General features: G+C 36.6%; 1 protein-coding gene across 4 annotated transcripts in view; it reads right to left on the bottom strand.

Annotated features, from left to right (window-relative positions):
* LOC128550221 (uncharacterized) overlaps positions 1–23,503 on the bottom strand; it is a 109,644-nt gene that overhangs the window by 48,867 nt on the left and 37,274 nt on the right. For all 4 annotated transcript variants that reach the window (XM_053528778.1, XM_053528787.1, XM_053528785.1 and 1 more), the window contains exons 3-6: positions 7,717–7,831; positions 5,909–6,172; positions 4,459–4,576; positions 3,976–4,100 (exon numbers count right to left, since the gene is read on the bottom strand). In XM_053528778.1, coding sequence (XP_053384753.1) covers positions 3,976–4,100; positions 4,459–4,576; positions 5,909–6,172; positions 7,717–7,831 — 622 coding nt within the window. The remainder of the gene's footprint in view (positions 1–3,975; positions 4,101–4,458; positions 4,577–5,908; positions 6,173–7,716; positions 7,832–23,503) is intronic.

The following is a 23,503-nucleotide window of genomic DNA, read 5'->3' as shown; positions in this document are numbered from 1 at the left end:
TTAGCACCTCAGTGAAGATAAGAGAAGTGCTTTGAGAAAAGCTCATGGGTAACTTTTTGGGAAAAGCCAATGGGTAATAAGTTACCACTGTCTCTGCCACCACACAACAAGGAAAACTTATTAGTCTCTACCCAAAGTTATTAAAAAAATCAGGACCAGGTATCATTTTCATGGAATTATAAAGGAATTTCAAGTATTCAATACACAGACATCATAAAATAGTCAAAGAACTATAAATCATAGTATTTGTTTCATTTTGTTGGGTTTATCGTCGCAGCGACACAATTATAGGTCATACGGCGACTTTCCAGCTGCGACGAAGGAGGAAGACCCCAGGTGCTCTGTGCATTATTTCATCATGAGCGGGCACCTGGGTAGAACCACCGACCTTTTGTAAGCCAGATAGCTGGCTGTTCACATGGAGAATTCAACGCCCCGAGTGAGGCTCGAACCCACATCGATGAGGGTCGAGTGATTTGAAGTCAGCGACCTCAACCACTCAGCCACGGAGGCCCCCATGAATTACAAAACAAGAGGGCCTTCATGGCCCTGTATCGCTCACCTGACCTATTGACCTAAAGATCCTCAAGATTAACATTCTGACCAAGTTTCATTAAGATATGGTCATAAATGTGGTCTCTAAAGGGTTCACTAGCTTTTCCTTTGATCTGACCTGAAAACCTAGTTTTTGACCCCACATGAACCAGATTCAAACATGACTTAAAGATCATCAAGATTAACATTCAAACTAAGTTTCATGAAGATATGGACATAAATGTGGCCTCTAGAGTGTTAACAAGCTTTTCCTTTGATTTGACCTAGTGACCTAGTTTTTAACCCCACCTGACCCAGATTTGAACTCGACCTATAAATCATCAAGATTAACATTCTGATCAAGTTTCATTAAGATATGGTCATAAATGTGGCCTCTACAGTGTTAACTAGCTTTTCCTTTGATTTGACCTAGTGACCTTGTTTATGACCATACATGACCCAGATTCAACCTGGACCTTGAGACCCTCAAGATTAACATTCTGACTAAGATTCATGAAGATACAGTCATAAATGTGACTCCTACAGTGTTAACAAGCTTTTCCTTTGATTTGGCCTGGTGGCCTAGCTTTTGACCCCAGATGACCCAATATCGAATGCATCCAAGATTTTATTGAGGGTAACATTCTGACCAAGTTTCATTAAGATTGGGCCAAAATTGTGACCTCTAGAGTGTTAACAATCTTTTCCTTTGATTTGACCTGGTGACCTAGTTTTTGACCCCAGATGACCCAATATCAAACTAGTCTAAGATTTTACTGAGGGTAACATTCTGATCAAGTTTCATTAAGATTGAGCCAAAACTGTGACCTCTAGAGTGTTAACAAGCTTTTCCTTTGATTTGACCTGGTGACCTGGTTTTTGACCCTAGATGACTTAATATCAAACTCGTCCAAACTTTTATTAAGGGTAACATTCTGACCAAGTTTCATTAAGATTGGGCCAAAATTGTGACCTCTAGAGTGTTAACAGTCAATTTGTTGACGACGGACGGACGGACGACTGACGGACGACGGACACAGGGCGATCACAAAAGCTCGCCTTTGAGCACTTCGTGCTCAGATGAGCTAAATATACAGAAAGAAGACTTGCTTCATTATATAAAATCTAAGGACTAGATCTGCTAGATCTAGTAACGCACTTTCACGGAAACCATGATAACGAAAAAGAAGAGACAAATCAGATCAGGTATTTTGTTTTCTTTAGAGCATAAACAGAGATTGTGAATATTGTATGACATATAAATGTAGAGATGGTACCTACCCAAATAAATCAAAGGGAGACAACTCTGAATTGATCAATAAACTGAAGCCAACATTAAACATTGATCAAAAGTGAAAGAAAAATCAGATAGGTCCAATCTGACTAAAGTACTTGATCTTCTAAACGAAGATCTGAGAACGACCCATTCACATTCGTCTTCTGTATATTTTGGATTTCCATTATTGCTATTTTTATGTTATCCAATCAGGCGACTTGTTCGATTGTCAAAGAGTAAGAAAAATATACAGTTATTCCAGCACTCGAACCCGGGACCCCTCGCTTACAAAGCAAGTGGCCTACCGACTGAGCTAACCGGCTATCTGATACATTACGACATAAGAATTGTAAATATCAAAAGTCAATGCTAGAGGTAGATTTGCAAGATGTTGTAAGCTAGGCTCTGATTGGCTAGTGAAAGGGCCGTCAGAACGAGGCAATGAATAGGTCGTTTTCAGATCCTATGCGTAGCGTAATAGGAGATGTACTTTAGTCAGATTGAGATAGGTCCTTTTTCAAACAACTTATCAGGCAGACAAAATATGACCTACATTTGTTTAAATCCCTTTGTATTCAATATACAAAATGCACACTTTTCTCATGACTTACACTGACAGTTATTTTGTAAGTTGTAGTGAGGCCCTGATAGAAAGTTTAGTAATGCATGAAGATTATATAGAATAATGCATACATTCCTTTGAAGAAAATTAACGACATTAAGAAACGTTATTAAGTTTTGATCTTTTAGCCAAAGTTGTTTATTTATTGCTCTCAATGGTGATACATTGGTTTACACAACATCTATATATCAAAATGTAAAATGTATATATCCAACGAGAAATAACAAAAAAAGTTAAATTGGTAACACAAAAATTCATTGTCGTCAAATATAATTACAATGTTTTAAGGTAGTGGTTGTAATTACTACATGTTAAGGTAGCTGACAGGTAATGACTCTTATGTAATGTATTTTAAGCAATTCTCAATTTAAACATTCTCTGGAGGGTACTAGCACGATCATTTGCTTTCCTTGAAAAACGAATAAATGCTGAAAAAGCATATGGAGATTACTCTATTTGATGATTTTCGTAACAGGTCAACTACCCTAAACAAACTAAAAGGTGTTTTATTTATTGTTGAAAACAAAGTAATCGGATAATTTCAGATATCAACATTAATTCAAAACTTATACTGTTTACACAACTTGAAAAAAGGTTTTTGTTGGGGCCTCTCATTTACAAATATATCAACAATTATCACCTGAATTGAGTGTATTCATGAGTGGAAAATATTGATGGTAAAATGGTGTAGGGGTTTGTTTACAATATAAAATCTTTAATAACTTCTTTAAGGTACATTTTTGGTATGGTTTTGGTAAGCTTATAATAAAGAGCATGTCGTTCTCTTTCACTCAGAATTTTTTTCAAGCGTTTTAGACTCTTGGCTAGTCTTGGAATTTGACTTTATTAAAAGACAAAAGGAAGTTCAGTATAGGCTCTTTCAAAATGTTGAAAGTAGAGTAAACTTACCTTATACTCTATTGAATTTATTTAGCTGTGGGAGCATTTGATATAGACTATAATTGGGGAAGTCCTAAAATCTTTGAAAAACGGTCAATAAAAGAGTTGTCCATTTTGCTTCAGATATTTTGAGAAAGTCATTTTTTTAGATATCAAATATTTATATTTTTGACATGGAGAAGAGGAAAACCATAAATATATTTAGAAAATTGGTGCACTTAGCTATCATTTCACTCTGAAAAAAACCTATAAAGATGAATTTGAATTTTTTAGGTACCATCTCTACATTAAATTAATGTATCAAAAATGAAATTTGCTGATTAAAAACCCTGAGGCAGCTGCCTCGTTGTGCCTCTACGTAGTTACAGCACTGTGGTATAAATGAATTTTATCTATTCATTCTCTCAAGCGTGATCAAACGAACATCAAAATTTTCGTGAATTTTAATAAGAAAACGAGCTATACTTCCCGCAAAAGTAAATAGAATGTAACTAAAGATCATCGTTTACCTGCACCTTAAAAAACATTCCTGCCAACCAAAACTGAAAGTTAACAAAAGTATAAAGACAGACACATCGACGGACATCCTAAAATATGTCTGCGGGGATATAATAACATTAAGAAAACTGTTATTTATAGATACCTTTCCATAACACAGAATGCACCATTATTATATGTCTCTCCAGCTGGATCATGTTTCAAATTGTTCTCACTTACAAGAGGTATAGCTGACATAAATCCAGTCTTGTCTGAACCATTGGAATAAACCTGACAATATATTATAACCCTTTGATATTGGAAAAACTTGGAACGCAACTTTTTTGTTTTTGTTAACATTAATTTAAACACATCCTTCTAAAAATTAGGGTATTTTATACCTAAAAATCGATTTAATATTTTGTATTGACGTATAATACAAGAAAGCTATAAAGTGTGTCTTTTGAAAATACTATACTTATAATTGTAGTTGAGACTCCAGTAGATTTCAAATGCCCATTATCTGGCACCTTATATGCAATCCTGTAATCAGCAAAATTCATCTTATAGCTTCATATCTATTCCGCTTAAACAAAAACTTTACTTTAAATCTTATTTAAAACCAATATTAATAAAAAATACCACTTACATGTCCAAATCCTACTGAATGTCGACTAGTTGCCATTCTTTCAAGATCAGCATGCACTGACGGTCGGCCAATTCTGTCACGTATGATTTTTGTAACTGAATTTCTTCTATGGTGAGCTCTGTTCGATAACAAATTTAGAAGTAGAACTGTCACAGGAGTGATAAATAATACCCCCACAATACGGCCTTGTCACAGAAGTATTGCAAGCATAAGAAAGAAATGGCCACAAGAAGGTGCAATTTAAGTTGTTGAACTTGAAGGTGAAAAAACTGAAACAAATGTTTGTGAAAGAGTCTAGTGTTCTAATTAGACAATGATTTTAGTTATTATACAGTTAATTATGTAAACATTTTGTTTTAATAGCATACACAATATTCAAGGTTGGAAATTATTGATTATTGTAAAATTTATTTGACTTATTTAAAAAATAAAATGATTTCTGGATGTCTTTTTAGATAAAACCAGAGCTATCACTAAATGTGATGGATGTACCTACCCCCTCCCCCCAACGCATGCACTGACACAGTACATTGCAATTTGACGCACACAATATTGCATAACTATGTGGACTGTATGTATATAGACTTTACGTTTACAGTAAAGTAACAAAAACAAAGTCCCATAACTCTGCAGAATATTTTTCTGAAAATGCTGATCAACATTCCTGTAAACTTTGGTGACTCTACGTCAAATACTTTTGGAGCTACGCACGACACAACATTAAAGTCAGGGGCCATAACTCCTACACGATGGAATGAATCCGGACACGAAACCCCAGGTGCACAACTTCATATGCTGACCAACATTCCTGTAAACTTTGGTGACTCTAGGTCAAATACTTTTGGAGCTACGCGCGACACAACATTAAAATGACCAATTCTTTACTAAGTCAGGGGCCGTAACTCCTACACAGTGAATGAATCCGGACGCGAACCCCCAGGTGCACAACGACACATGTTGACCAACGTTCCTGTAAAGTTTTGTGACTCTACGTCAAATGCTTTTGGAGCTATGCGCGACACAACACTAAAATGACCTATTTTCACAAAGTCAGGGGCCATAACTCCTACACCACTGAATGAATCCGGTCGCGAAACCCCAGGTGCATAACTACACACGTTGACCAACGTTCCTGTAAAGTTTTGTGACTCTACGTCAAATACTTTTGGAGATATTCGCGACACAACACTAAAATGACCAATTTTTACAAAGGTAGGGGCCATAACTCCTACACCACTGAATGAATCCGGACGCGAAACCCCAGGTGCACAACTACACATGCTGACCAACATTTGTAAAGTTTTGCGACTCTATGTCAAATACTTTTGGAGCTAGGCGCGACACAAAATTCTCGGAAGGACTGACGGACGGACAAGAGCAAATCTATATGGCCCCACCACTCACTGGGGGGAGGGGGGCGGGGCACAAAAATGAGCACATGCTACAATACCTATGCAAAGTCTTGAATGATGCTTTCTTCAAAAGTAGATCTTGACCAGACCCAGACATAGCAAACATCCTAGTTTTATCAAGGAATTCTAATATTTTCATCCTTTTCTTTGGTATGGGATTCAGCATTGCCCAATCTTTTACACTTCTTCCATGATAATCATGCAATCTCATATCTCCACCTTCTTTGAGCAACTTCAGCAAAATTTTAATACTTCCTGAATAGCATGCAGAATGAAGTGGTGTTTGTCCTTGGTTAGTCTTTCTGAAATGAAGAACATCCCAAAAACAAAAGAGCTATAAAATCTTTGCTACAGTGGGTATTTTACGTGATATGATTACTGAAACTGTTCTCAAATATTAAGAGGTGTCAGGAGACAATAAAGTTCCCCGTTACAGAAGTGCAGTATAAGACATATCCATATTATGTTTGTTTGTTTTGAGTTTATCACCGTTTTTCAACAGTCTAGTTGTGTAACGACAGGCAGTTAATCTAACCAGTGTACCTGGATTCTGTACCAGTACAAACCTGTTAGACGCAAGTAACTGCCAACTTCTCCACATGAATCAGCGGTGGAGGACAAATGATTTGAGACACAATGTCTTTTATCAAATCGTCACGGAGAACATACGCCTCGCCCAGGGCTCGAACTCGCGACCCCGCGATTCATAGATCTGCGCTCTCCCTTCTGAGCTAAGTGAGCGGGCTCCATATATGTATCTTCTACCATCATAGTTTTTTTTTTAAATAATAGATTACTCAGTGTGTGTGTGTGTTCGGGTTTAACGTCTTTTTCAACAATTTTTCAGTCATATAAACGACGGCATCTACTTGTAGCAGTGAGCACAATGCCCAACTTAATAGTGCTGCCTCAGTAACTATGGATTTTGAGCTATGCAATGCCTCTGATCATCATGAAAAAAAAAATTCCAATCTCAGACAGAAGTCTGATGAAGTATTAAAGTACAAAAAAGTAAAATGATTCAAACCAGTTGACAGTACATATGTTTGAACTTGTTCTCAATAGTCGTGATATGCCTACATCTAATGTTGATGCCAATACATGCGATGCCGCAATAAATATTGCAAAGGTGACTTAAACTTTTATAGTGGTCTGAAGCCTCTTTGTAGCAAATAAAGTTCTAAATGGTAGAAAACAAGGATAGCCGTATTTGCGAGTGAGTTGGGTTTTACGACGAACTGACACAAAACGGTCATATATCGCCGAATTCCACCATTTACTTCAATGGACGGAACTTTGAAACTGCCAAGCATTATTGTTTACATAAAACAGACTGTCCAATCGGGACTGTAAAATACGTTTGACCTTGTTTATACAACAGACCACGTGCGTTTTGTTTGTGATACCGCTTGTGAGCACTTGACCTTGGTATGAACAGAAAAGCAATAGAGGGAGGAGTTAGATGAAATTTATCGACAAAAAACTGGAACTGTCCATAATTAATCATTCTCACATACCAGAGGTCTACCATGTTTGTCTCGGGTACTATGTCTGATGAATGAGAATGATAATTAATGAAATCCTGAATATGATCACCATTTTTCTAATGTCATGCAGCAAATTTTGTTTCAATCTTAACTAAAATAGACCCAAGACACTTGACCAGAAATTTACGATTCTGAATTACAAATTAATTATGTACGCCCTTAATCTGAGCAGGATCCTTGCCTTCCTTGACAGTCGTTTTAAGTGCATAGCAGTATTTCCGCAATAACAGACTATAAAGTAAATTGTTTTTTATGAGGTGAATTTCGACAGTGAGTATGGCTAAAATCTTAAGACTTACTCATTTGGATCAGCTCCTGCAGACAGAAGATACTCCACAACAGATTCATTTCCACCCAGGCACGCACAGAATAAAGGTGTCTGGCCTTCATCATTGGGATAATCAACATGAATACCTGTAAAACAAAGGAAATATAATTGGTTTGAGGAGAATGAATTCAATTTACAGTCATGCACGTTTAACTGGAATTAACAGTTCACAAATATATTTGAACAAGAGCTGTCACTATTAGTGACAAATGTCCCCTAAGTGTGCCCAAGAATGCTACAGTTCTTAGCGCAAAATATGCCAGAATAGTTTAGGAATGCATCATTTTGTGACCAGACAAAAAACAAAATCTCTAAAGGTGAACTTGACCTTTGCACTAGGGGTCTGGGTCTTGTGCATGAAATATCAACTCATTATAGGGAACATTTTGCCAAGTAATTTTAAAATTCCTTGATGAATGGCAGTTATTGACCGGACAAGAAACAGACCCTGTTAACCTTTGACTTCTAAGTGTGACCTTGATCTTGAAGCTAGGGGTCTGGGTCTTGCGCAAGACACGTTATCTCAAAATAGGGAATATTTGTGCCAAGTAATTTTAAAATCCCTTCATCGATTGCAGAGTTATGGACCGGGCAAGAAACTGACAATGTTAACCATTAACCTCAAAGTGTGACCTTGACTTTAGAGCTAAGGGTATGGATCTTGCGCACGACATATCGTCTTAACATGGGGAACATTTATTCCAAGTAATGTAAAAATCACTTGATCGATGGCAGAGTTATGAGCCGGATACGAAACAGACCATGTTAAACTTAACTTCTAAGTATGACCTTGACCTTGAAGCTAGGCGTCTGGGTCTTGAGCAAGACATATTGTCTCATTATGGTAAACATTTATGCAAAGTTATTTCAAAATCCATTCTTGGATGACAGAGTTATGGACCGGACACGAAACAGACCATGTTACCCTTTGACCGTTAAGACTTTAGTGTGACATTGACCTTGGAGCTAGGGGTCTGGATCTTGCGCTTGAAACGTCGCCTCATTATGGTGAACATTTATGCCAAGTAATGTCACAATCCTTTTATGGATGACAGAGTTACAACCCGGACAAGAACTTATACGGACGCACGCACGGACTGACTGACGGACGGTGCGATTTTAATATGCCAACCTTCGGGGGCATAAAAATTAAAAGTCATACTAGATACTGAACAGCAACTTTGTCTTCATTTTCATTACTTTAGAATGATTCAGTAAGTCCATTCGTCTGCTCGTACATACGTACAATTGATTCAGACCAAGTGAAACATGCTGCAGTATTTGTCTTACAGGATGAGAACAGAGACGCCATAACGATCGAATGCAATACTTGACTTATTGCTTTTCTTCAGTAACTGATTATTTTTTTCTAGGTGTTTTAATGCGACGTATAGACTTAACATATAGTTGTCATCTCATGACATAATAAAATCAATATGAGGTTTGGCAGCTGTAAACCAAGCTTGCTCCAATGCCTGTTCAAAGCGGACAGTCTACATTTGAGTTATTGAGGAGGTTAATTTCTTCCGTGGTCAGTTACTGCTGTTTTCTGTTTCGAAAATATGTATAAGAGCCAAAATTTAGTCTACTTATAAAACACAATACGGAGTAAGTTTAAGCAATTACTGCAAAAACCAGGTGCATTTTTCATCAGAAAATTTGCTAACTTATAGTAGTAGACCCAAACATCGCTGAGCACACGAAATAGGCTGTGCTTTGATTAATAATTATTTTTAATTTTCTTAAACTCTTTTACTCTCAAACTTTGCTAGTGTGTAACTGTATTTTGGATATTTTAAGGTAACAACAACGGAAAAGTTCAAGATAAATACTCGAATACTGAGCTGTGCTGGCTGTGGGAAGCTAACATGTACGTGTTGCAATCCTAATGAGAGTATCTTTATTGGTGAGGTACGTTGATGCAATGTACACCATGTACCTGTACTTATTTTTCAAAACGTGTTCAGTTTATATAGCTCAGCTGGAATGTTATCACTAACGATTATCATGAGTAATGCAGGCAACACTGAGAAATGTGTGCTTTTAAACTTATATAACACATCATCAAAAGAATAACAATAGGAGTAGATCAATGCCGTTTATAATTTGATAAAACAGTCACGAAATTACATACATATTTTCTGTACGCGTTATCCAATAATCATATTACTTTTAGAAACGCACTTGCCCTTGCAAGTGATTATTTGTTCAGTCTAAGGGAGGCGCCGTTGTGTAACGGTAGAGAATCAGTCCCCTAACCCTGTGTTCACAGGGTCAAATTGACTTGTTATCTCCTCAGTTTCGTCAATCAGGACAAGAACTTATTAGAACTCGAGGGAAGCAGTCACTACAAGTAAATATAAGTAAAAAAGTGCCCTACAATCAATATAGATAATAATCTTAAATTTATTAAATTTCTCTTAGATTACCCGAGATACTGGATTTATCAACTTGCCATGAAGAAGGAACATCCGCAAATTCGAAGAAGTCTGCAAATGTTTTACCCACTGATTTTTATAAAGATCAGTTGAAAAATACAGCCTCTATCGCATACACAAGCTAAATGTTGACAGACGACAGACGCCGGACATTGAGTGATCACAATAACTCACCTGAGCTTCAGGTGAGCTAAAAAGTCTATCTTTAGAGAGAGAAAAATCTATTTTTAGCAACTGTGACCGTGACCTTGACCTAATGGCATTAAAATGATCTTTCTTATCACAAAATAAGAAAGAAAGAAAGAAAAGACATTTTTGGATCGCAGTAGGATTTGAGCCGACGCCCTTCCGCCCCACTGACTAAAAAGTAACTTTTGGCCCAACGTTCTAGACCACTGCGCCACCGTTAAATTTTCTAAGTGTGAAGATTAAATAAATTATCTTAACCTTGGTCCCAATGACCCCATATAAAATCCCAACCTTGGATTTTCTATAAGCTACCTATAGGCCAAGTTTAATTTCAATACATCAATGCAAACTAAAGTTATTGAGTGATAACCATTTCTTCTATTTTTAGCAACAGCGACCTTGACCTTGACCCCCAACGACACCAAATGCAATCCCAACCTTCGTCTCCTTACCATCTATCTACAGGCCAAGTTTGGATCTATAGCTTTTCCAAACTAAAGTTATCGTGCGGAAACCAAGTTTGACGCCGGCCGGCCGGCCTACCTGCCCATTCAACGACATACCCCAACCCTAACCCTTCTATGAAAACCTGGTTAAAACGTTAGTACTTAATGCAGTAACCAACGAAATAATTTAATCATATCGGTTCCGCAGACTTATTCTAACATATTTTTTCAAAAGGAAGCCTGAAGAGCTCGTCCAAAGTAATGAATATGTTTTTGCCGCAGCTTCAATGTTAAGCTTGCCCTTAAAATATATGTTTTAGGGCCTTTAAGGTCGGTGTCGAATCGCCGACTTGCTTCGTCTAATCTTGTGTGTCCGAAACGCCATTTGCGATGTAGATTATATTTCACGTGAAGAGCCATTCAACTGACTCGTGGAATATCGTAATGGGTATCAATCTGTGAGCAACATGTTCAGTGAGGCACTCCATCATAAAACTCGTACGAAGGGTCTAGCAGAGTTAAACAAGATTTAAGTTTAACAACGACTTCAGTGAACATTATAAAATGTGCCTCTGTTGTCATGCTTTAAAAGTTGCAAGCATGCTAATACCTCTTGATAAAGGTCATTATTGACATAATATTCATCTGCAGTAATATTAGAATCCATCACGTTTGAACTGTGTAAATAGCTGCGATATGTATTTTGTACAATAGTTATCACCGCTGCGTGTTGACTGATAGTTGCCAATAACTAGTTTCGTAGTAAGATTATTCAAAAGACGTAATGTTCCTGGGAATTAGAAATTTTACGAAGATGGGAAAGGTAACATTTCTATCAAATGATTTAGACCGTTGGGAAGGGATTATAGATATCTTAATGAAGCACAAGATTTAGATTTCATTTTAGGTTGTAGAATATTTTCAAAAAGAAACACTTGAAATACGTTTAGACTATACCATTTGAATAGTGCTATTACTGATAAAGAACTATCCCTTAAGGCAACGGCAAGAACTGCCCTTAAATATATTTAGCGGGAATTGGAAACGATTTCTCCGTGAAATATTTATATTTATAGTAACTGAAAGTAGTCCGGCATGTCAACAAAGGACAATGAAAAAAGTCGTTTAAAGCATTATAAAGTAATTTTCAGACTTTTAAACAGCAGTAGGATAAATTTAAAAGGGTGGCAGGAAATAGATACATGTTTATGTCAGTATAATAGGGTTATTATAACAGAGGGTCAATCTGGGATGCTGTATTCGGCTCGAATGGATTTTGCCAGATCGGATCTCACGAGGCGCGCATGCTGTGATCTGTCCTTGCAAAATCCAAGAGAGCCGAATACAAAATCCCAGATCTAGCTACTGCTGTAATGATCCTTTTGTCATACACCTCCACCTTTTTGTTTGTTTTGATTGTAAAAAGAACGAAATCTTAAATGCCCTTACAGAAAAGCATGACTGTAATGAACATCAAACTAATATATAGTTAATCTATGATGAATAGCAATGTTCATCAGAGGCGGTCATCAAATATTCACTACATCTGACAACTATGCGGTTAACACATTATGGATGCATTCGCTGGATATTCACTAAAAGTCTTCTGTTTGTTACATATTAATCGCAGACACTTAAGTTTTTGTGGTGTGTTCGTTAAACATTAACTGCCTAACAGTGATCATTGCATATTAATTGCATCCAGCTAGCTTACGGAAGCTCGGTGGTTCTACCCAGGTGCCCGCTCGTGATGAAATAATGCACGGAGGGGCACCTGGGGTCTTCCTCCATCATCAAAAGCTGGAAAGTCGCCATATGACCTGTAATTGTGTCAGTGCGACGTTTAACCCACCAAAAAAAATAATTGCAGATACTTTAACAACTCTACATGTTTAATTCATATTACCCACAGACACTTTCAAATTTTCAGTGCTCGTAGCATATTCGTTGCAGACACTTTGAAAATTTCTGAGGCTTTATTACGAGAGTTGTACATACTTAGAAAATTTAATAGATCATTGCGTATTCGCTGGAGACACTTAGATTATTTCAAGACTTAAAACTTATGTTGAAAATATTAAGCTACACATTTTTAAGCTGTTCACCACATATTCGTCAGAAGCACACCAGAGAAGAAGAGTTTTAGGTGCTGTGCACTGCATATTCGCCAAAGCTATTCATTACATATTCGTCAGAACTATTCATTGCAGAACTCATTTGCATGAGAAAAATTAACATGGAACGAATGTGTGATTAATAGAGCCTGTGATGAATATACAATGAACTTGCGACTAACATGCAATGAACTTTTCCTGTAGCGAATATGCTGTGAAGGATCCGTTTGTTGCATATTCATCAGACATTCGTTGCAGACCTTATTTGCATGCTGTTAACATTTAATGAATGCAAAAGTTTTCATTCACTGAATGTTAACTTAATATTTGCTGCACATTCATCACACATATTCATCGCAGGGCATTTTTTTCTGTAAGGGTGTTTGTTGATGTTAAATTGAAACTAGAACTGCTTTTGGGAAAAGCACATGTCTCCCACAACTGCCTTATCATCTAAATAGTAAGTCAGTTTTTATATACTGTTTACTCACTACAAATTTACCTTTGAAGAGTAAAAAGGCTGATTTTGGGTTATTCAATGGTCATAATTCTGAAGTGCCTGGGCCGATCTGACTAGTTATTAAACTTGGCCGAGCACTTATTGACAAAATACATTCTGTTCAAGTTTGGTGAAGATCGGAAGAGAAATGTTCGACTTAGAGCGCGGACAAGAGTAAAAAGGCCGATTTTCGGTAATTCAAGGGCCATAATTCAGAAGTGCCTGGGCCGATTTGGCTAATTATCGAACTTGGCCGAGGTCTTATGGTCAAACTTTGTTCATGTTTGATAAAGGTCGGACGGGAAATGTTCGACTTCGAGTGCAGACAAGATTTGTGACAGACAGTCAGACAGACAGACAGTGGTGGAAAACATAATGAGTGATGTTTTTGTGTGCACTATTTATGTAACTGTGTCAGCTCATGCATATTCAATGAAAGTAATCCGGCAACATACAATACGCAGGTACAATACGGGATTTTCGCAAGCTGTATCTTTGACAGAATTTAAATACGTATGTATGTATTTTGAAGCAGCCTTTGATTTTGAAAAATATTTACAATTTTTTCATCGCAGGACTTGGATTCAGTGCTGTTTTATTTCTAACCCTTTGAGCACACGAAGTCTACTCAATGTTCATGGGAAATAGAGTTCCACTTATGCCGGTGCTAGGAGGCTTGCACTTTCCACTATTTCTCATGGATAGACTTAATCAAACCGAGTCTGCTATTAATTTGCTTGGTTGCATTCTATGCTTCCAATGGATCTAATTAATAATTATGTGGGGCTTAATTGTTTTTAGTTTTAAGCATTTTCAATTTCCAACGGACGAACACACGGACGGAAAACAGCCGGATTGACAACACTAAAACAATATCCCTCCGCCTTCGGCGGGGATTCACAATATATATCGCTTAATCTTACAAGTAGTTTCCATCTAATGCAAATGAAACTGGGAATGCAACAGTGGGGACTGTATAACATATAATATGAAATCAGTTTCAGTAATTTACGCATTATGTTACGACGAGGAACGTTCTAAAAGTGTTAAATCATAATTTACATCATTTTTCATATGTGAGAAAAATGAACTCGAACCTTTGGTACTGCAGTAATTCACGACGTTCAGGAAGGATACAGAACTCATTGAACCATTGTCGATATATTGCAGACATGCTTATCAGTAAATAGTAAATGTTACATTGCCACCGGATTTTCAGGATACCGGTGACATACGTCCAAAGAAGCACTCATTGGGAAACTAGAACTTCTTTTGATGCTCATATACTGCTGTATTACAAACTGAAACGACTGGTTTGATCCTAGATTTGGTCGGCTTCAATTATCCTCCAAGAGTGTTTAAAGACAGAAATGTAACTTTTAATTATTTTCAATGCAATAAAAGACATATCTGTGAAGGGCTTGACTGCATTTTCTGAAAATCATCCTATAGTTTATACAAAAGTTAAAATGCAAGAAAACCAAACTGGCCCTAAATCGCTAACCTGACCTTGACTGTTTTAACTTGAATAAATGTATGATACACTGGATCATAAATGGAAAGAAATGTGTTTAAGCATTACTAGTGCTTTAAGCACTGGTATTGGCAATAGGGGTTAAATGACCTCAAGGGAGGGGTGCAGTCATGACTGTTTGTTACAAAAAGGCTGTAATTATCATCATTGTCATTATTAATATTGTTATAATAACTATTAGTATTATTGTGTACAACGTCATTGAAAATACCATTTAAATAAAAGGCGTTTAATCAAATTATTCAGTTTCAGTTTTATGATTGCATATGCCATGTTTTGTGATTTTCCTACATATCTGCGATATGTCACATGTTTAATTGTAAAGCGCCCTTGAACGTATATTTCATATGAAAAGGGCGCCCCACAAATCTGGTATAATAATAATAATACTAGTGGCCACTAAAAGATACTAAGTGCCATTATTTGGACGAGTTAAGTAGAAAATCTTACTATGATGCTACAGACTAAATATCATGAAGATCCAACAAGCAGTTAAAAAAAGGCATTAAAAGGTTACTTTTATCTATTTGAAGATCTAGAAAACCCTTCAAGGGGCTAAACGCCAGCATTTGAACAAATGTGGAAGAGAACGTTATAAAGGCCAAGTTAAATGAAGATCAAGCAAGTGGTTCATGACAAGGATTGTTTAAAGATATTTCTACTCGCCCGGTGGTCCCCACACTCGGCCGAGTTCCCCGTTTTAAATTAGTTTTAAAGAGGACTTCTAAATTATCCTGCAGACTATATCTGATAAGATCCACCAAATGGTTCATGAGAAGAAGCTGTTCTATTTCTAATTTTAGCTTTAGCAACTCCAAAAAGGTGACAATTATCCCCACTTGAATAAATTTGGGAAGCTTTATATTGATGCTACAGACCAAGACTGACAAAGATCTATCAAACGTTTTATGAGAAACAGTCTTTTTTTCTATTTTCAGCTCTGACAGCGCCTAAAAGGGTTCGAATCTCTCCATTATAACATTCTTGGAAGAGGACTTTATAACACTTCTACAGGCATTTTTTATGACGATTCATAGATCGGTTTATGAAGAGAAACGGTTTAAAGATAAGCGGAACCATTTTAGGACTTTGCCAAGTTGTTACAGACCAAGTTTGGTGTAATTCGAACCAGAAGGTTCAGAGGTTAATGTTAATGTTCACTGCGGACGATGGACGACTGACCGTGGAAGACGGACGCACCAATACAAATAGCTCACCCTGTACATTAGGTTCAACTGAGCTAAAAATCTATGTAAAACAACAGATACATCGGTAAACAAGAAACGTGGAAATTCCACGAAAACTAGGTTTTCAAACTTTGCATCAGGTCAATATGTTCTGTTTAAAAAAGGTCTTGTCCTATTACACATACCTGACTACATCCAATCGTGCCATTCAGAAGTACATATATAAGAATAGCAGAAGTGTCATTGCCATCCATGTAATTTATGATTCAAATTTTGGCTCTTTAAGGGGCTATAACTCTGGAACCCATGATAGGATCTGGCCAGTTTTCGAAACGAGCCGAGATATTATGCCAATAAAAGTTGTGTGCAAATTTGATTAAAATTAATTGCAAAATGTGGTCTCTATCGTGTTCACAAGAAATTGTGAACGGACGAAGGATTGAAGACGGACGGGTGGACGACGGACAAAATGAGATCACAAAAGCTCACCCTGTCATTACGTGACCAGTGAGCTAAAAAAAAAAAGAACAATAGGGTCATGATGACCCTATATCGCCCACCTGTTAAAGTTGGTCTTGGAATCATCAAGATAAACATTCTGACCAAGTTTCATGAAGATAGGGTAATAAATGTGGCCTCAAGTGTTAACAAGCTTTTCATTTGATTTGACAGACCCGTCTCTAGATTTGCCATGGAATTCTACGAAAATCCATGGAAAATATTCCATGGAATATTCGGATTACCAATTTACATCATCTTTTCATGAAACAAAAATAAGAAAAATATTCCGAGGAGTTTCATGGATTTCAATGGAATGCCACAGAGTTCCTTGGAAATCCATGGCTTTCCTTGGTACACCACAGATGACTGCGGAAACCAGCAAAATTCCATGGCAATCCGTGGTGTATTCGGACGGCATGCCATGGCAAATAACTGTGGAAATCCACGGAAATACCATGGAAACTTATGGTGACAGAACTGGACTGAAATGAAAATCAGAAACCAGTATGCATGTCGCATCTTAATTTATAATTTCATAATAGTCTATAGTATAACAAAACTGCTTATGAGTCGCCATATGACCTATAATTGTGTCGGTGCGACGTTAAACCCAACCAAAAAAAAGTAATTTTGACATTTCTTCACGAGAAAATAGTACAAACAATATGGTGCTAAAACGTCCCAGTTTCTACTCAGTTCCACTGTCATTGTAGCATATCAATGTTTTCCACTGTTTGCCATAATGTTTTTTCTGTTTGTTTTTTACAACAGTTCTGCAGTATAGTCAGTATAAGATATGCCATTATTTTCAACTGAATGTAACTATTGGTTGAGAAATTTTCTGCCACCATCTGTGTAAAATGCCATGTAGTTTTCATTAACCGCCACAAAGCCATCATTTGCCACCAGTTGCCTCACTGCATTAACCTGCTGAAATAATAAACCAAGAGATATTAAAAGATAATAGGTAAGGGTAGATTTCTCGGAAGCACAGAGCACCAAAAACACAGCCCCAGAGCCACGCATTTGCCAACAACAAAAAGAAGCTGTAATGGAAAAATATTTCAAACGAGTTGCTTCAAATATCCAACAAGTACATATTAATTCATGCTAAATATTGATAGAGGGGAAGGAAACAGTAAAGGGCGAAATGGGGTCGGGGGCGGGGGCGGGAAAGGAACCCTAAGGGGAAAGTTGAACAAGGACGAATATACAAGGGAATGCCATGTTCTTTAGAAACAGTCGCACCACAACGCAAACCACAATAGCGCAGACACTCATGTACCAAAGATAAACATACAACTACGATCAGCTGAATAACATAGAAACGAACAAGCAACACATAAGAAAACAGTAGGGCACCGTTATAGACTCACAAGCATACAAACGCACCCACACAAGTAGGAAAAACAATCAAGTAACGTCTTAGGATTCGGCTGCCAAAACAAAGGGAGCCACGAAAACTTAATAAAAGCAAAGGGGGAGGGGATGCAAAAAGTAGAGTAAATGAAAGGGAAAGGAGCGGGCAATAAGGGGTGTGAGGCGGAGGAAAAACGCTTGCAACAAAGAAGAAAACATACGCAACAGACAATACAAGACAGACAAAACAACCAGTTGAAAATAGGGGCACCGCCTTGGAACGGTCAGTAACCTATATAAAGGAAACTGGGGGTTTAAACGCGTTTGGGGCATGCCAACTTCACACTTACCCTATTCCCAACAAGTCAGACAAGACAATACTAGTAAATGTAAACAAATAGTATATACGTAACACAAAATACGAGACGGACAATTAATCAAATGTCAACAACAAAGACTATACATGCAATATAAAATACAAGACACAGGAAGCAAGTTGAAAACAGGGGCACCGCCTTGAAACGGTCAGTAGCCTATATAAAGGAAACTGGGGGTTTAAACGTGTTTAGGGCATGCCAACCTCGCACTTACCCTATTTTCAACAAGTTAAACAACACAATGTAAATACAATCCCCGCTGAGAAAGGCTCTAACATTAGTGCAAAAACTAGAGCTATCACTTAAGGTAATGAATGTACCCCCGCATGCACTGACACAGTACATTGCAATTTGACGCACACAAGATTGCATAATTATGTGGACTATGTATATAGACTGTATGTATACAGTATAGTAACAAAACACGAAGTCCCATAACTATGCAGAATATTTATCTAAAATAACGTCACATGCACCATGCACAACTAGGGTTGGTACTGGTTACTTGTGTTAAGTTTCATTTAATTGTGTGCAAGGGTTCCGAAGATTAGGCGCGCACAAGATTGCATATGCAGACTGTATGTACATAGTATGTTAATAAGAAACGAAGTCCCATAACTCTGCAATTTTTGTTGTTGAAAGAACCTAACATGCCCCATACACAACTACTGCTGTTACTGATCACTTGTGTGACGTTTCATTAAATTGTGTCAAGGGGATGAGGAGAGATGGTGCGCACAAGATTGTGTCTATGTATATAGTATAGTAACAAAAAACAAAGTCCCGTAACTCTGCATTTTTTTTCTGAAAGAACCTAACATGCCCCATGCAAAACTACTGTTGTTACTGATCACTTGTGTGAAGTTTCATTAAATTGTGTCAAGGGGATGAGGAGAGATGGTGCGCACAAGATTGTGTCTACGGACAGACAGACAGACGGACAGACAACCTGAAACCAGTATACACTCCCCCACCCCCCTACTCCCCCTTACAACTTTGTTGTCGCGGGGTACAATAACAGATAAATAAAGCAAAACATAAAATTAAGGTAAATTTAAGGTACATTTACACCAATGTACTCAACAACTTGTCTGAAGTCAGAGCAACAAGAGCCTAACTTTTAAGGGCACGACTAAGAAAACTGTAAGACAAAAATCAACTCCCTCCGTCCGTTGTATGTAAGATTTAGGAGAAAAGCATCATGGAGTCTTACACTTTATTAGTCATCGCACCATCAAATAGGAAAGCGTAGCAATTAACTGTAGAGGGGTCAATCACTAAACATGCACTGTGCTTCACGATTTTTAAATCGTATCCTCTTTTGATAAACTTTTTAACCAATTTTACAAATATTTGATTAAAATAAGGGGTATGTTTAATTTTCCGAATTTTATAAACTACAACTCCACAGTATTCCGGGTGTGCAAGTCCAAGTTTTAAAAGTGTTTTAAGGGGCGTATTTTATTTTTCTAACAGTTCCGACGATCTGTAGTAAAATTTACTAAAAGCTTTCCGTAGCATATGATAACGGTAACCCTGTTGTAACATTTCTTGGTGATATGAAGATAAAAACAGTTTCTTCGTTAGTTTAGTCCTTATAGTTCATAGTTTCAAAATTAAATTAATACCATACATAATATTCAAAGTAGTGCATCTGTATGATACAGGCAACACGGCAGATTTAAGCAAGTATTAACATTACTTATTATATTTTGAAGAAACTGTATTTTTCAATTTGATTTCAAATGTTGGTAGAATAAGGTTCCAAAAAAGGCATGCAGACAGATATTCAATGTTTTTGGGTAGTGATTAATAGGTTTAACTTACGCATTGCTATTACAGTGTAACTTCCGAAAACCGGACCTTCTGAAAACTGGAAACCTTTAAAAACCGCACGAAACTCAAGGTCCCGATTTTTTCTGTTCTTATTTATATTTATTTTTAACTTCTGAAAACCGGAACTTCCGAATTCTGAAAACCGGACGATTTTTGAAGGACTGTTTATATCTTAACACTAAAATTGACTTCCGAAAACTGAACAGCAAAATTTTTGCAGGATTAAATATGTCACCTGTTTATCCAAAAACGCTGTCAACATGTTCTTTTGTCTATCTGTCAGCAGCCCCTGTTTATTTTGACACGTTTGATAATCACAATGATCATTTAATGCAAAAGTAAGCAAGTAATCAGTGATTACTTTTATTTGTATTCATATTATGAAAACGTGATAAATTAAATATCTTAGTGTGAAAAACTTTTTTAATGTTTGAACGAAAGAAAGATAGGTGTTTTAGTTCATTTAGTTACATCGATTATACTATGCATTGTCAACATTAATGAAACGTTGACGAACTCCGAACTCCAAAAATGGTAAATGTAAGTGGAAAATATTTGGGTAAATGCTATTAATTAAGATATGTTGTTTCTTTTTATATTTGTTATTTATGTATTTATCATCCTTAATGTTTGTAATTAATTAATAAATTAATTATTTACTTTTAATTAAATTGTAAAATTAAAAAGGATAATAATCTCCTTTATCCTACGTGTAAGAAAACAGAACTCTTGTGAACCAAGTCCACTTCGCCTACAAACTTTCAAACTTCTGAATTCCGGAACGTTCCAAAAACCGAACTTTTAGGCTGGTCCGGAGGTCGTTCGGTTTTCGGAAGTTACACTGTATAGCATAAATGGTGACCTAGTTTAAATTCTACCAGTTACCTGCACTAACACCTAAAGTTGTGTTGACTGCCAAGTGATTACTTAATTTGGTACTTTTAATCATTAAATATAATAATAGGTCTGGATTTGATATAAGGGAGATAATTATAAAACCTGTCGTGGGTTCTGCTGGTAATAGGTTGATCCATTCAGTCATGTTCGGGGAAAATTGTCAGTTGCCCACTTTCAATCAGGCATAGAACGATGGTAGTGTGTGCATGTATTTATAATACTATAGTTATTACTTACATGTCTTTGAACTGTTGGATAGAGTATCCTTTGAACATAATACATCGGGTCACTAAACTGATAATCTAAATTCATTCATGCATGACTTTGTGTGCTGTTTATATACACCTGAAAAATAGATTTAGTTTAAAACTTAGATGTCCATAAAAAAAATTGATTTATCATTATATGACCTAAAATTAAAATTATACATCATGATGAATAATGGGGCCAAAAATATCTTATCAGCAGCTTCTACCAGGTGTGGCAAATAGAGGGTTACATAATCAGCATAAATACCTACACATTTAACAAGAGGGTCATGATGACCTTGGATCGCTCACCTGAGTAATATGAGCTACATGTTTCAAATGTCAAACTGATGATAAAATATTAAGAAAGTCAGTAGATCACATTCATGGTCAATGAAATTCAGTTGTACGATTTGTGTGCAAAACTGTGTATGTCACCGAAATTTCAAGGCTGTATCTTAAAAAACAAGAAAGTAGGTCAGTAGGTCAAGGTCACAGTCAAGTGACATCTTATTACTTGGGGTCATCAGGTAATTATAATTAAACAGTCTTGGAAATAGTATCAGATGATTTTTTAAAGTATTTTTCCTATATAACTCACATAATAACTAAGTGACCCCAGGGCGGGGCCTCTTTTAACCCCAGGGGCATAATTTGAACAATTTTGGTAGAGGACTACTAGACAATGCATCATATCAAATATCAAAAGCCTAGGTCGTATGGTTTCAGACAAGAAGATTTTTAAAGCTTTTCCCTATATGTCTATAAAACTTGGGACCCCCAGGGCTGGGCCTCTTTTCACCCAAGGGGTACATTTGAACAATTTTGGTTGAGGACCATAAGACAATGCTACAAACCAAATATCAAAGGTCTAAGTGTTGTGGTTTCAGACAAGAAGATTTTTAAACTTTTTTTTCTATATAAGTCTATGTAAAACTTGGGACCCCCAGGGCGGGGCCAAATTTGACCCTAGAGGGATAATTTGAACAGTCTTGGTAGAAGACCACTAGATGATGCTACATACTAAATATCAAAGCCCTAGGCCATGTGGTTTTGTACAAGAAGATTTTCAAAGTTTTCCCTATATAAGTCTATATAAACCATGTGACCCCCGGGGCGTGTGGAAAATAGGGTCGTATAACAATAGACGCGTTGTGTCCTTTATCAATCTATTATCTAAAACCGTCAAACCAAAACATAATAATTATACATAGCAAGTGACGTCAACGACGTCTTACATACAATGGCGGGAAATAACGTCATACATATAAGAGCGTTAATCACAACAGGGCGGGGCCATATTTGACCCTAGGGGGATAATTTGAACAATTTTGGTAGAGGACCACTAGATGATGCTACACACCAGATACCAAAGCCCTAGGCCCTGTGGTTTTGGACAAGAATATTTTTAAAGTGTTTCGTTTCGGTTGCCATGGCAACCAGAGTTCTATATGGAATTCAATTCTTTGAACAATTTTGAAAGGGGACTACCCAAGGATCATTCCTGTGAAGTTTGGTGTAATTCTGCCCAGTGGTTTTCAAGAAGAGTTTTTAAGAAATTGTTAACGGACAACGCACGACAGACATCAAGCGGTCACAATAGCTCACATTGTCACTTCGTGACAGGTGAGCTAACGAAATTTCTAACTTTACCCTTGGATAAGATTATGTAAAATACTGGTCTTGAATTTTGGCACATATTTAAAACTTGCAAATTTTGTAATACAATTTAAGAGTATAACGTTAACTTTTTATTTAATTTCATTGGAAGTTTGATATTATATTAACAAAAACATCTTTTTCTAAAATAATCTCCCTGAACATCATAAATATATATGTACTAGTATTCTGTAAGACTCCTCTAAAATGAACACATACATCTGTACATTATAACCAATTTTCATTTACTTGTACATTCCAGTTTATATGGTGTTGAAAAGAGTAAATGTTAGACAAAGATTTTCATAAGTAGGCTCCTTAATAATTTAATGCTGGAGCCAAGGGACTAGACATCAACTTCACTGAAAGATTATATCATTTTTTTTTTTTTTTTTTGTAAATTTAAAATCATATTAATATTGAAAATAACTAGCAAGTTGAATATATCAGAATTCAAAAGAAAAAGTAATAGTA

The sequence above is a fragment of the Mercenaria mercenaria genome, chromosome 2 (assembly GCF_021730395.1).
Source record: "Mercenaria mercenaria strain notata chromosome 2, MADL_Memer_1, whole genome shotgun sequence".
NCBI classification, from domain to species: Eukaryota; Metazoa; Mollusca; class Bivalvia; order Venerida; family Veneridae; genus Mercenaria; species Mercenaria mercenaria.
Note: the sequence above shows the minus strand (reverse complement) of the source record. Positions and strands in the feature narration are given on the sequence as shown.